The sequence below is a fragment of the Hippopotamus amphibius genome, chromosome 13, assembly GCF_030028045.1.
Source record: "Hippopotamus amphibius kiboko isolate mHipAmp2 chromosome 13, mHipAmp2.hap2, whole genome shotgun sequence".
Classification (NCBI taxonomy): Eukaryota; Metazoa; Chordata; class Mammalia; order Artiodactyla; family Hippopotamidae; genus Hippopotamus; species Hippopotamus amphibius.
Window position 1 is genome coordinate 103,407,263 of NC_080198.1, and position 12,780 is coordinate 103,420,042.

The 12,780-nt window shown below is 56.7% G+C and overlaps 1 protein-coding gene across 2 annotated transcripts in view; it reads left to right on the plus strand.

Moving 5' to 3' along the window:
* GAK (cyclin G associated kinase) overlaps positions 1–12,780 on the plus strand; it is a 48,886-nt gene that overhangs the window by 1,450 nt on the left and 34,656 nt on the right. The window contains exons 2-5 of one of the 2 annotated variants that reach the window (XM_057705321.1): positions 7,540–7,601; positions 8,204–8,263; positions 9,160–9,274; positions 11,871–12,013. In XM_057705321.1, coding sequence (XP_057561304.1) covers positions 7,540–7,601; positions 8,204–8,263; positions 9,160–9,274; positions 11,871–12,013 — 380 coding nt within the window. The remainder of the gene's footprint in view (positions 1–7,539; positions 7,602–8,203; positions 8,264–9,159; positions 9,275–11,870; positions 12,014–12,780) is intronic. The other variant, XM_057705322.1, reaches the window with a different exon arrangement.

A 12,780-nucleotide genomic window follows, 5' to 3' on the forward strand; every position in this document is an offset into this window, starting at 1 on the left:
AGAGAAGGAAGCTCTTGCCCGTGGCTTAACCCCCAGGATGAAGAACAGGGAAATGGGAGCAGCCACTGTGGCTGTGCGGGGCTCCTCTTCCCTCTGTTCTCCGGGCAGGTTGGGAGCTGAAGGTCAGCAGTGCGATGATGAGCTGTAGGTTTCCTCCCCTTAAGCTGAACCGGCAGCTCACAGCTGTTGAAGCTCACAAAGCCTCTTTCTGAACTGGAGCAGTAAGAAACCTGTATGAAGTTGTTCACGTAAAATAGCAACCTTCGAACATAGGCTGTGGGAATTCAGGCTGTCTCGTATAAATATGGGGAAGGTCCCAAACCCAAAAGCCTTGGGCACCTATGTCAGTGATTTCAGAAATCTTCAGGTTTTAGGAAGACGGGGTATCCTGTGTGCCGTGGGATGCTGCCATGGAGTCAGGGGCGTCGCGTCATTGAATGCAGTAACATGTCTGTGATTTCCTGAGTAAGCGTCCTCACTGCGGGATAGTTAAGTCCGCACATAGCCTCGCCTCAGTTTGTGTCAGGTGTCGCCCCAGATGAGTGTTTACTAGCTCAGGTTTTGCTCTCCAGTGATGTAGAGAAAAAAGATTGGTTTTCATAGCTTTTAGGAATTTGCACTTGTAACCTGAAGTGGGCTGTTGGGTAGAGCTGTGGAGACAGATAGCTTTCTAATCTTTTCACAATCTGTTCTAAATTTTCACTTTTTTAAAGCAAATTACTGGGAGTCCCTGCCACGTCAGAGGTGCCCAGTGCAGGCGGACTCTGGGGTGCGTCCTGTGGGTTTTCTCGTGTGGGTTCCGCATGCTCAGGCTTCCTTCTGCCAGAGAGGGGAACGGGGACGGATCGCTACTGCTGAGGAGCGCTTGGTCCCGCTGGCGGCCCTGCTCTGCAGGGCTGCTCCGCTCTGTGGACTCACGCCTGTGAGGCGGGTGACGTGGTGCACGGGCAGCTCTCAGGAAACAGAAGCAAGGCTGCACGGCTGTCATGTAGTCTGTATGGTCAGAGGTTCCATGAACATCTGTCAGTCCGCACCTGTTTGCTTGGACACGTGTGTGCCGGGCATGGTATCGGTGGTCTTGGGTGAGCTTAATGGGGTTCCTGCTCAAGAATCTGTGTCCCCTCGGGGTCACCGCTGGCCTGGGAAGGCATGAGGGCGCACCCACGCCAGCTCTTGGGACCCTGTGTCCTGTCCTGGTGCTCCGCCTGCTGCCACCACGGCTCGCGGGGACTCCTCCTTTCCGGAGCAGCGTGTTGTGATTGGGTGAGGGCGGGGGGCACATGGTGTGGACTGAGCGGCCGCCATGGGATGATGTGACAGTCAGGACTCTTGGCTGCCGGTTTCAGAAACCACTGAGGTTGGCGTGGTGGGAAGAGAGGATTGGGCCCTCCCCGGCAGGGACCCGCAGCATGGTGCCTTTGGGTGGGCTGTCAGGGACCGCTAGGCTGCGGTGGCCCCTGTGGACCCCTCTTTCCACATATGAAGCACAGTTGAGCCCTGAGCCCCACGGCTCGCTTATCATCCTGGGTGTCTTCTCTGTCAGCTGTCATGGTCTTGTCATCCTTGTTTGTTTGCACCTGATCCTGGACCCAGAAGCCTGAGCGCAGAGGCTCTTCTCTGCCAGTGAGGGTTCCAAGTAGACATTTCCTCTTCAGACACCGCAGAGCACAGATAACCAGGGGCGTTGCAGCGGGGGCTTGGGCTTGGGCGGCTGGTTGTGACCGTCAGGACATGGTGGCCACGCCTCGTGCCTGAGTGATCACCCCCTCCGCTGACCCCCTGCCTGAGCTGCTGGCTGTCGGCGGCTTCAAGGTCAGCCTTTCACAGAGCGAGAGCAGCCAGCATAAAGCGGCAAGGTTCCCCACGCAGCACTTAGGCGTGCTGGCTGCTTGCGGGGAGCGGTCCCGCGTGCTTCATGTGCACTGTGATGGTGGCGGTGCTGAGGTCGTGGCCTTCGGGAGCTTGCCAGGGCCCCCGGGGGTGTGATAGGGGCGTCAGGCCGGGAGCCCAGGAGAGGCTCTGGTCCGAGGGAAGGCGCGGGTCCATCTTAGTGTGTCCTGGAGGGAGAGGGGTCCAGAGGAAATCAAGGTAAAAGGAGCTGCTGGTGCGGTGTCCCTGGGGGGCCGGGTGGGGGCCAGGCCCAGAGGCTGCTGCTGGCTTTGCCCTGCCAGCTGGTTGCCCGCGGTGCCAGGCCTTGTCCGTGCTGGTGCGTGGGTGCCTGAAGCGGGACACTGGGGAGGTGGCCCTGGGGACAGACCCTTTGGGGAGGTCTTCCGGAGAGGGTCCTGGGGGTGGGGGCATCTTCCTGGGGGGAGGTGCTCCCCTTCCTCTCCGGGGACCCCACCCACCACCTGCATCTCCCTGTAGGTGGGTAGCGATCACGTGTGTGAAGTGGAGCTCCTGGAATTCTGCTCCATAGGAGTGTCTGCTTCTTAGCAGCGGTGATGAGTGAGAAGACGTGTTAAGATCACCTGACTTGCTTCCCCCCGCTGCTGCAGCGCCTGGCCTGGTGCTTGCTGTCCCGCCAGCGATGCCCCACCTCACCCTGCCCCTGTCTGTGACCCTGCGCTGTGGGAGGGACGGTCACCAGCCTCCTTGGAGGCCCTGCTGGACTCCAGTCTCCTCACATCCTCCTCATTTTAGTGGGTAAACGTGGTGTCTGGTTCTGCTGGTTTGCGCTTCTCTGATGGGTGAATTTGAGCCTATTTCAGTGCCTGTCAGCTGTTCGGCCGCCTCCTCTGGAATTGCACGGTGACGTGCTCTGCCTTTTTCCTTTTAATTAAAATCAGTTAGAATTGAGTTATTCGCCTGTGGCGGTGAAGAGCCGAGGTGCTTTGACAGACGCACGCCCTCCCCGTGGAGAGAGAACCGTTGTCACCCCAGAAAGCCTCTGGGCCCCAGCTGCTCTCTCGGCCAGGCACCCACTGGCTCCGAGTCCCCTCTTCTAGGACCGCACGCCTGGCGTCGCGCCCCGGTCCTCTCACGGGCGGCTTTGTGGTTTTGAAGGTTGGTTCCCTTTTCTGCTGCGCCTTGCTGTCCTTCCCCTGCTGCGGGCCTCTGGGTGTTCCCATGTGGGGCCGTTAGGGATAAAGCTGCCAAGAACACTTTTTACGAGGTTTGTGTGTGCACGCGTGTGTGGACACGTGTTTTCCTTTCTCTTGGGTGAAATGCCCAGGAGTGGATTGCGGGCTTTTAGGTCGGGTGCAGGGTTAACTGTACATGAAACAGCCAGAGCCTCCCTGCTGCGGCTGCGCCAGCTTCCGCCCCCCCAGCGCGCGCGCCTGTCGCTGTGGTTACAGCCGTTCTCGAGAGCGTGCAGTGCTTGGATCTACATTTTCCTGATGATACTACGTGGAACACTTTTTCACCCGCTCATTAGCAGTCATGTATCTTTGCGTGTGAAATAGTTGTTAAAATTTTTTTTTTCATTTTTTATTGGGTAGGAGTTGTGGGAGTATCTTCTTATTCTGGATCTGAGTCCTGTTTTTGTCTCTCTCTCTCTCTCTCACAGACACACAGACACACACACACACACACACACACACACACACACACACGTCTAGGGGGGAAGAGGAGGTCAGCCATTTCCTGATTCCAGAGCATACATGGTAACGACTGGGTGGGGCGCCGTCTTAGCAGTGCCCAGCACGGCATGCCTTCATGTATTTTATACACGTGTTACTACTATTTTTATGGAAACCTTTAATTTTGAGGTCCCTGTGGATCTCTGTGTAGTTGTGAGACAAGGTGCAGAGGCGTCCAGGTACACTGCCCGCTTTCCCTTGTGGCAGCATCTGGAGGAGCTAGAGCTGCCGTCACAGCCAGAATCAGACGTGTCCATCCCTCCTGGGCCCCTGGAAAGCTCTAATCTGTCCTCTGTAGTTTGGTCTTTGAAGAATGCTGCATAAACGGAACCACACGTCGTGTAGCCTCTCGGAAGTGGCTTTTTTCACTCAGCACGATTCTCTGGGGAGTCATCCGGGTGGTTGTGTCCGTACCTGGTTCATTTTTGTTTCTTCAGAGCACTGCGTGGTGTGGATGTACTGTAGCCCGCTCCACCGTTCACCCCTTGAAGGGCATCTGGGTTCTTTCCAGGCTTTTTTGTTATTTGAGATAAAGCTGCTGTAAACATTCACGTACAGGTTTTTGTGTGGCTCTGTTTTCATTTTTCTGGAATAAATGCCCAGGTGCTGGGTCATGGCAGTTGCATATTTTGCTTATTAGAAAACTGCCAACCTGTCTTCTAGAGCAGCTGTGTTGTTTTCACATTTCCGTCGGCAGAGGATGCGTGTCTTGTCTGCTCGGGCTGCTGCACAGACCACAGACGAGGTGGTGTAACCAGCAACCTCGTTTTCTTGGTTCTGGAGGCTTGCCGTCTGAGATGGAGGTGCTGGCAGGGTTTCTGGTGAGGTCCCTCCCCTCAGCTGTTCTGGTGCCTCTTTTTCTTCTTTTAAGGACTCCACTCCTGTTTTATCACAGCTTTAACTCTATCTCCCTAAATGCCTGGTCTCCAGATATAGTCACATTGGGGGTTAGGGCTTCAACACGTGGCATCAGAGGGGACACAGTTGAGTCCGTTACAAAGAGTGATCACTGTGTCTTTGCCAGCATTTTGTGTCGTTTTCATTTCGTCATTCTGCCAGGTGTGTAGTGGTACCTTATGGGGGCTTTAATTTGCGTTTCCGTAAAGGCTAGTGCTGTGCTTATTTCCACCTGCCCATCCTCATAGGAGAAATGTCTCTTCATGTCTTCTGCCTGTTTTTGAATCATCTTTCATTGTTGTTGAGTTTTTTTTTTAATAAACAATATATGGTGTGTTTTTGTTTTTTAAATGTTCACTTATTTGGCTGCGCCAGGTCTTTGTTGCCACGTGCGGGACCTTTAGTTGCGGCATGCGGGATCTAGTTCCCCGACCAGGGATCGAATCTGGGTCCCTGCATTGGGAGCGTAGAGCCTTAACCACAGGACCGCCAGTTAAGTCTCTGTTGTTGAGTTTTGAGAGCTCATTGTATATTGTGAACACGAGTCCTCTCTCAGATGTGGTTTGCAAGTGTTTTCTCTCAGGCTGCAGCTTGCCCTCCAGCCTCTGAACAGGGCCTGCTGTGGATCCAAAGTGTTACTTTTGATGATGTCTGTCCTGTCACTTTTCCTTCCTGAATCCTGCTTTTGCTGTCAAGTCTGAGAACTCTTTGTCCTCTCTGCATAGGATTTGTCTCCTATGCTGTATCGTGGCTTTACGTTTGCACGCGCTGAGTTAATTGTTGTGTAAGATAAAAGTTTAGATTAAAATTCTTTCTTTTGCCTGGAGTTGTTCAGTTGCTCCAGCACCATTTATTTATTTATTTAAAATTTATTTATTTTATTTATTTATTGGCTGCATTGGGTCTTCGTTGCTGCACACGGGCTTTCTCTAGTTGCTGAGAGCGGGGGCTACTCTTCATTGTGGTGCGCAAGCTCCTCATTGCAGTAGCTTCTCTTGTTGTGGAGCACGGGCCCCAGGCACGTGAGCTTCAGTATTTGCGGCACATGGGCTCAGTAGTTGTGGCTCACTGGCTCTAGAGCACAGGCTCAATAGTTGTGGCGCACGGGCTTCGTTGCTCCGTGGCATGTGGAATCTTCCCAGGGCAGGGCTTGAACCCGTGTCCCCTGCATTGGCAGGCGGACTCTTTACCACTGCGCCGCCTAGGAAGTCCTCCAGCACCATTTATTGAGAAAACAGTCCTTCCTCCACGGAATTGCTTTTCACTTCCACAATTTTCCTCCTTCCTTCACCGTCCTCTCCTCCTCCCATCCTCAATCCCTAGGCCGCCACTGATGTGCTTTTTGTTGCTATGGACTAGTTTGTGTTCTCTCGGGTCTCCGGTCTATAAATGAAGTCGTGTGTACACACATACTCCTCTTTCCTGGCTTTGGTTCCTCAGCAGAGAGCCCGAGAGTCGTCCGGCCGCTGCAGGTCAGCAGTGGTTCTGTCCTGTCTGTTGCTGGGTCGTGTTCCATGCAGGGGTGATGGGTTACCTGTTCACTGCTGATGGACAGGTGGGTTGTTTCCACTTTGGGCAGTTACACGTGGGTTGCTATGAACATGTGTGTGCAAGTCCTTGTGTTGATGTGTGCTTTTGTTTTTCCTGGGTAAATACTTGCAGTGTGACGACAGGGCTGTGGAGTTGGTGTATGTTTCCCTTTTAAGGAAATCTCCAAACTGGTTTCCAAGATGATGACACTGCGCTGTGTCCCCACGAGTGGTGTATAAGCATGTGGTTACTCCACACCTTAGTCGGTATGTACCGTTGGTTAAGGCCGGCTTTAACAATTGTAGCTGTTTTAATAGGTGTATTAAATGTGCATTTTCCTGGTGGATAATGACACACTTTTTCATATGCTTACTCACCAGTTATTTATCTTGGTTGAGTGTCTTTTCACATATTTTGCGCATTAAAATGTTGTTCAACTGAACTCTGGACTTTCTTTATGTTTTCTGGGTAGAGGTCCTTTACCAGGTGTGTGATTTGCGAAGTCCAGTTAGGGGCTTTTCTTTTCACTCTCTCAACAGTGTATTCCAAAAACCAGTAAAGCCATCTTTACTTTAATGAAGTCCACTTATTGTATTTTTTATTTATGGATGATGCTTTTATTTTTCTTTCTAAGAAATCTTCACCTAACTTAGGGTTTGTAGAAATAAAGTTGATTTCTTGTATGTTGCTCTTGCATCCCACACCCTTTCTAAACTCATTTGTTACTGATAGTAGCTTTTGGGGGGCAGCATAAGCTGCTCTACCTAGACAGCTGTGTGGTCTGCAAAGAAAGTATTTTTATTTCTTTTCAGTCTGGGTACCTTTTGTTTCTTCTCTTGCCTGATGGCACTGGCCAGCACTCCCAGTGTGATCCTGGATGGCAGTGCTGAGAACAGACACGTTTGCCTTGTCGCTGATCTTACAGGGAAGCATCTGGCCTTCCACTGCTGTGTGATGGTCACTGTGGGTCTTTCAGAGGTGTCCTTCACCAGGCTGAGCAAGGTTCCTTCAATTCCTAGTTTGCTAAGAGTTTTAAATCTCATGATGAAATTTTCCACCATGGGAAGCTGGAAAAAACGAAGCAAATTAAACTAAAAATAATCAAATTGCATTGCTTTTCAACTGTTAAACCAACTCTACTTAGTTGTGACATATTATCCTTTTTTATGTGCTGTTGGCTTTGATTTGTTCACATTTTATCTTATTTAGAATTAAAGATCTTTTAAGAACTCTTTCGTCCTCGTTCCTGGGTGATACTAGTCATTTGTTTTCAGAGAACTGGCCTCGGTCGCGTTGAATTTCCCGCGTTGCTCTGCCGTGTTCATCCCCTTCCTGCCGGTGCAGCGGGGGGTCCAGAGGCGGTATGGTGTGTGTCCGGGGCATCACCGCAGAAGACAGAGTGCTAGCCACAGTCCAGTTTGTGTTTTACCTCACAGTCCAGTTTGTGTTTTACCTCGCAGAGATATGTTTAAAGCTTAATGTTGAATAAAATTACAGCACTGAACTGACATATTTTTCTAATTTTCAGGAGGGTTTGCGTTTGTGTATGAAGCTCAAGATCTGGGAAGTGGCAGAGAGTATGCACTGAAGGTAATGAAGGGTGACAATCTGTGGGTTTTAGTGTCTCTTAAAGGAAGTAAGTCTCTAAGTGATAGTGTTTGCATAGACTTATCCCTGTTCTTTACTTTGTTTCTTTTTCGTAGTCTGTATCCATTTGTTTTCCTTGTGTCTTCTGAGGACTTTGAAGCTCTGGTTTCCAGCGCCAGGGGAGGGGAGTCAGAACTGCCAAAGAAGGGGCTGCACAGACCCCAGGAGTCTGAGAGCCGCTTGTGTAAACTAGTGCGGCCGCAGCGTGTCTGTGAACGGGGCTCTGGGGCGCTGGGCGCGTGTGCTGACCTGCCCTGTCTTGGGGTGCCGCCAAGCTGGGGGTGCGCACTTGGACTCTGGGATCCAGACCGAGACCCACCTCTCTCATTTTCCTCTAGCCTCTTTGGAGAAAAGCCTCCTCCTTTTAGTTTTTCTTGTGTCCTTGGATCATAAAGGACCATTCCCGAGGGTCTTTAACCTGTGAGGTTTCTCCGTGGGTCAGATGTTAAAACACAGGCAGGGGAGCCTGTAGATGCCTTGTGTTAGTTTTCTTGGGTTCAGAGCACAAAGGTAAAGTCTTTAATCTGTGCTGTTTCCTGATACAGAGATTACTGTCCAATGAAGAGGAGAAGAACAGAGCCATCATTCAGGAAGTGTGTTTCATGGTATCCTTTCCCAGGTCACACGGGGAGGCCTGCGTCCAGCCGTGGTCGCCCGCGGCCACGGGGCTGCTCCGTGATGCCCTCTGCGTGTTTGCTTCACTGGACTGACCTGTAGCATGTGTCTAGTAGAAAGTTTTCTTCCTTGTTCTTCTCTCTTGGGGTGATGGTAAGAGATGAGCAGCCTTGGGAGCGGAGGTGCCTTTCCTGCCGGGAGGTCTCCTCGTCCAGGGCTGGGCAGCCCCCCGCCTCTGCCCTTTCTCCTGCCCGTTGTAACCTGGTGCGGCCCACGGTGCCCAGCCAATAGCTGTGCCCCCGGCCCCTCCCCAGGCCTGGCTCCCGTGGGCCTCCCTGTCACTTCGGATCAGCCCCTGCGGCCCTCCCCCCCAGCCCAAAGTGCTCAGGCCCTGGGCGCCGTGCACGGGGCGTGGATCTGTGGGTTTGTGTGGCTTTGCTGTCCACTCCTGCACATCTTCTTCTGGAGCTGGGGTCTCGCCCTTTGCTGCCAGAATCTGTTCTCCTCTGTCTCGAGGCTCTGTCCACTGCGAGCCTGCCGGCCACGTGGCCCAAGGGCCCTCACCTCGCTGGGCTTCCAGGGGCCTCGTCCACCCCTTGCAGCCGCACGCGTGCCACGCCCTCCGCCGCCTGTCCCGCCCGGCCTGTGGGTGTGGCCAGCGTGGTGGGGGTCTGCTTCCCCACCTCCCCTCCCGTTCCCTCTCCTGCCTGCATCTTCCTGCCGTCCTGGCTGCCCCTCACCAGCTCCCTGTCTGCTTCCTGTTCTGACACGTGCAGATGGTAAGCTAATTGGATTCAGTGCTCTGCCTTTCATGTCTTCATATCGTGTATGTATTTGTTTTTAAACATGTGGACTTACACATTCTCCTTTAACACGACACCTGCAGAAGAAACTTTCAGGCCACCCCAATATTGTCCAGTTCTGTTCCGCAGCATCCATAGGAAAAGAGGAGTCGGACACCGGGCAGGCCGAGTTCCTGCTGCTCACGGAGCTCTGCAGAGGTGAGCCTGGCGTGCTCTGGGGCTTCTCTCCCGGGGACGCGGCTTGCTGTCTGGCAGGAGCTCTCTGAGTGGCTGCATCCACCCCCTCGTTCCCGCACGGGGCGTGAGGGCAGAGGTGGGGCCGAGAAATGGGTGGAGGCGCGCCATCGGGGGCGCTCAGGCAGCAGGAAGCCGCCTTGGTCGGGAAGCAGTCGGGTGAGGCTGGAGAGGTGGGCTGGAGTGGCTACCTTGGCCCGAGGCTGCGACCTCGCCGGCGACGAGGCGGTCCCGCTTGTGCTTGCTTTGATCTGAGAGGGGACTCCTGCGTCCAGTGATGGCAGCGGGGAGCCCGCACCCTCCGGAGAGCGCAGGGGGCGGAGCGGGCACGCGAGTGGGCTCAGCCTCTGTCGGCGCGGACGTAGGCCCCCGCCTCGAGGGTCCGGCTCGGCCCGTCCCTGCACTGAGTGTCTGCCCCGTGCTGGACCCCGGGGACAAAACGGCGGGAGCGTGGGGGCCGGAGCGCGCCCTGGGGCTCGTGGACGGAAGGGGCGGGGCAGGACGCGAGAGGCCCGGCAGGTGTAGGGGACTGGCCGCAGGGCCTGGAGCCGGGGCGGCAGCCACGAGACGTCCTCTTGTCCGTGAGTCGCCGGCAGCACGTGCGGGGCCACCGCAGGGCCAGGGAAGAGCGGGGAAGACTGAGGCAGGAGGCTCCCAGGAGGGACGCACCCCGAGGGGTCGCTGCCCCCAAGGAGGGTCCCAGGAGGAGGGATGGGGGGCCGTGAGCGCGGGAGTCGTGCTGAGAAGGAGCGCAGAGCTGGGGAGGGGGCTGCCCGGGGAGGGGCACTGCAGGCTGCAGCTGGGAGCAGGAGGCGTGGGGTCCTCACCCCCAGGGAGGGCAGGGGACGGGGGTGCCAATTGGAGGCCCCCTCTGCTCTCTGGGCCCTTAGTGTCTCCGGAGACCTGAGGCTTGCCTGTGCCCCTCGCTCCCTGTTCAGGCTGCGCCCCGTCCTCTGGCGGTGCTTTGATCTCGGGTTTGGAGGCCATGGGTGGTGCAGCAGGGGGCGTCTCCCACGCAGCGACCCGGGCGAGCGTGCCACTCGGTGGCCCCGCCAGGACCACCCGTCTGGGCCCGCGCACGAGGCCCAGGTTGAACACCAGGCACTACGGTGCCGGCACCAGGTGCTGTGGGGTCTTTGGGGATGATGGGGGCACACGGGTGCCAGTTCTGCTGGAGGTCTGTCGGGCAGTGGCTTCCCTGATACACTCCCTGGGAGCCCCCACCCCTTCCTGGAACCCCCGCCTTGCTCTCCGCGGTGCCCTCCCAGCCGCTCTACCACCTGCGGAGTTATCTTCAGAAAGACCTCTCTTGGGTCTCAGTGAACCCTGATGTGATGTCCCCACCACGGGCCGGCTCGTCCCTGTTGCCCCAGACGGCCTGGCGGTCAGTCTGTCTTCCCTGCTCCAGACCCCGCAGCCACACCCTGTGGGGCCTGTGCCCTGTCTACGTGGCGGGGGCAGGGGGGGCGGGGCTGCCATCTCTTCCTGAGGCCCCATCGCCTCTTGGGGCCCTGTCTGCACTGTGGGGCCCCTGCCCCCGCTGAGGGTGAGGGTGGGGGTGAGGGCAGCGGCACAGACAGAGCCCCACCCAAGTCCAGAGTGGGGAGTGGGCCGTTCCAGACTCGGGGGGCGGGGGCACGCAGTAGACAGGACGAGCGGGGGGGCTCGCTGGAGGGTGGGGTTTGCACCCGGAGCTGCAGGAGGGCGTGGCCAGAGGGGCGTTGGGGGTGGGGGGGGCAGGAGGCAAGGCCCCAGGGAGCGTGGGTGAGTGCCGAGCGCGGGGCCTGTGGGTGTGGGGGTGCCCCTGGGTGGGCCTGGGGCCTGGCGTGCAGAGCGGAGCTGCGGAGCTCGGGAGCTGAGGCAGCCCGGGGCCTGGACCAGGGAGGGGCAGCCTGGGCTCTCGGAAGAGCTTTGGGTTGTCCAGGGCGAGAACAGGGTTGGGGCTCCGGTGCCCGTGGGTCGTGGGCACCTGTGGAGGCCGGCCTGGCAGAGACGGCACGTGGTCGTGGAGGCAGCGGCCGCGGAGGGGGCCGGCCGGCCCCATGCCCCTGGTTCCGGGCTTCGCGGGTCTGGGCTGTGGCCTGTTTCAGCAGGACTGGGGCCCTGGGCTACAGAGACAGAAGGGACCAGCCTGGAGGTGGGGAGCCCCGAGGGTGTTGTTCTGGGGCCCTGTGCTCGTTCCACGTGCCGTGCTTCGTCCTCTTCACGTTCAGCGTGGAGGTTTCACCTTAATAGCAGAGGACGCTTGTTATCTCAGGAAATTCAGCGATCATTTCCCTGGAGGTATTTGCAAAGATGTACACACTTGTTTTCCTTGCGGTGGCCACATCCCATGGGCTGCCTGGGTAAGAGGCTCTGCTGCTGGAAGGGCAGGCCTTCCTACGCAGGGCTCTGTGACTCGACTGGGGCCCTGGTGCAGGTCACCCAGCCCTGTGTGGGGCTTCCCGGAAGCAGGCTGCTGCCTGCAGAGACGGCCAGAGGGTGGCTCCGGAGGGCAGCGTGCTTGGGGCAGGCATAGCATTTACAGCTCCGTGGTGATATGAACTTAATTCTCTTTTAGGGCAGCTGGTGGAATTTTTAAAGAAAACTGAATCTAAAGGTCCACTCTCGTGCGACACCGTCCTGAAGATCTTCTATCAGACGTGCAGGGCGGTGCAGCACCTGCACAGACAGAAGCCGCCCATCATCCATAGAGACCTCAAGGTACCGCCTCCACCCCCGCGGGCCCCCCCCGCTCTCTGCTGCCCGCGGGGGGCGAGCCCTCTCTCCTGATGGCGCCCCTCGCCCGGCCGCCCTCCTGTGGTCAGGCTGGTTCCTTGGCGTGTCCTCCGCTGGGCGGCGTCGCCTGTGGGTGTGGGTGTGGGTGTGGGCGCAGGGACCCCAGCGTGGAGCAGCTGCTCTCCGGCTGCGTGCGCCGCCCCCGTCCGTCGCCCGTGCCCCCCGGGGCAGGAGCCCTGGTGCCGGTAGGGGCGCGTCCCGGTGCACACGCGGCTCTCGTCTGTGGCTGGGGCTGCGCTCTGTCTTTTGCCACCGGATCAGGAGGCTTCTCACTGGTGACTGTGCCTTTCCCTGACTGGTGGCATTGAATGTTTTTGCTGTGTGTAGTCAGTTAACTGGCTGTTTTTTGCCCTTTTTTTGTTGTGTGTTGGTTGGTTTTTACATTCTTACAATAGTCTTTCTTCAGTTACACGTGCTGCACATATCTCCTTCTGGCCTGTGGCCTAATTTTAACTATCACCCGGCATCCGCAAAGCCACTGCCCCCGCTCTGAGGAGCAGCGGAGCCCCTGTCTTACTTGCTAAAAAAAACCTGTAAAGCAGACCCTAGACATACCATTTCCCTCCCAGAAATTCTCTCCTGCCTCCCTCACGTCCAGCCTGTGGGCAGCCTTCCCGGGCTCCTCTCTGGTCTGCAGCAGTGCGTCCTCGGGTGGGGCGGGCACCTCAGCCTGCGTCCACGGCAGCTGCCCC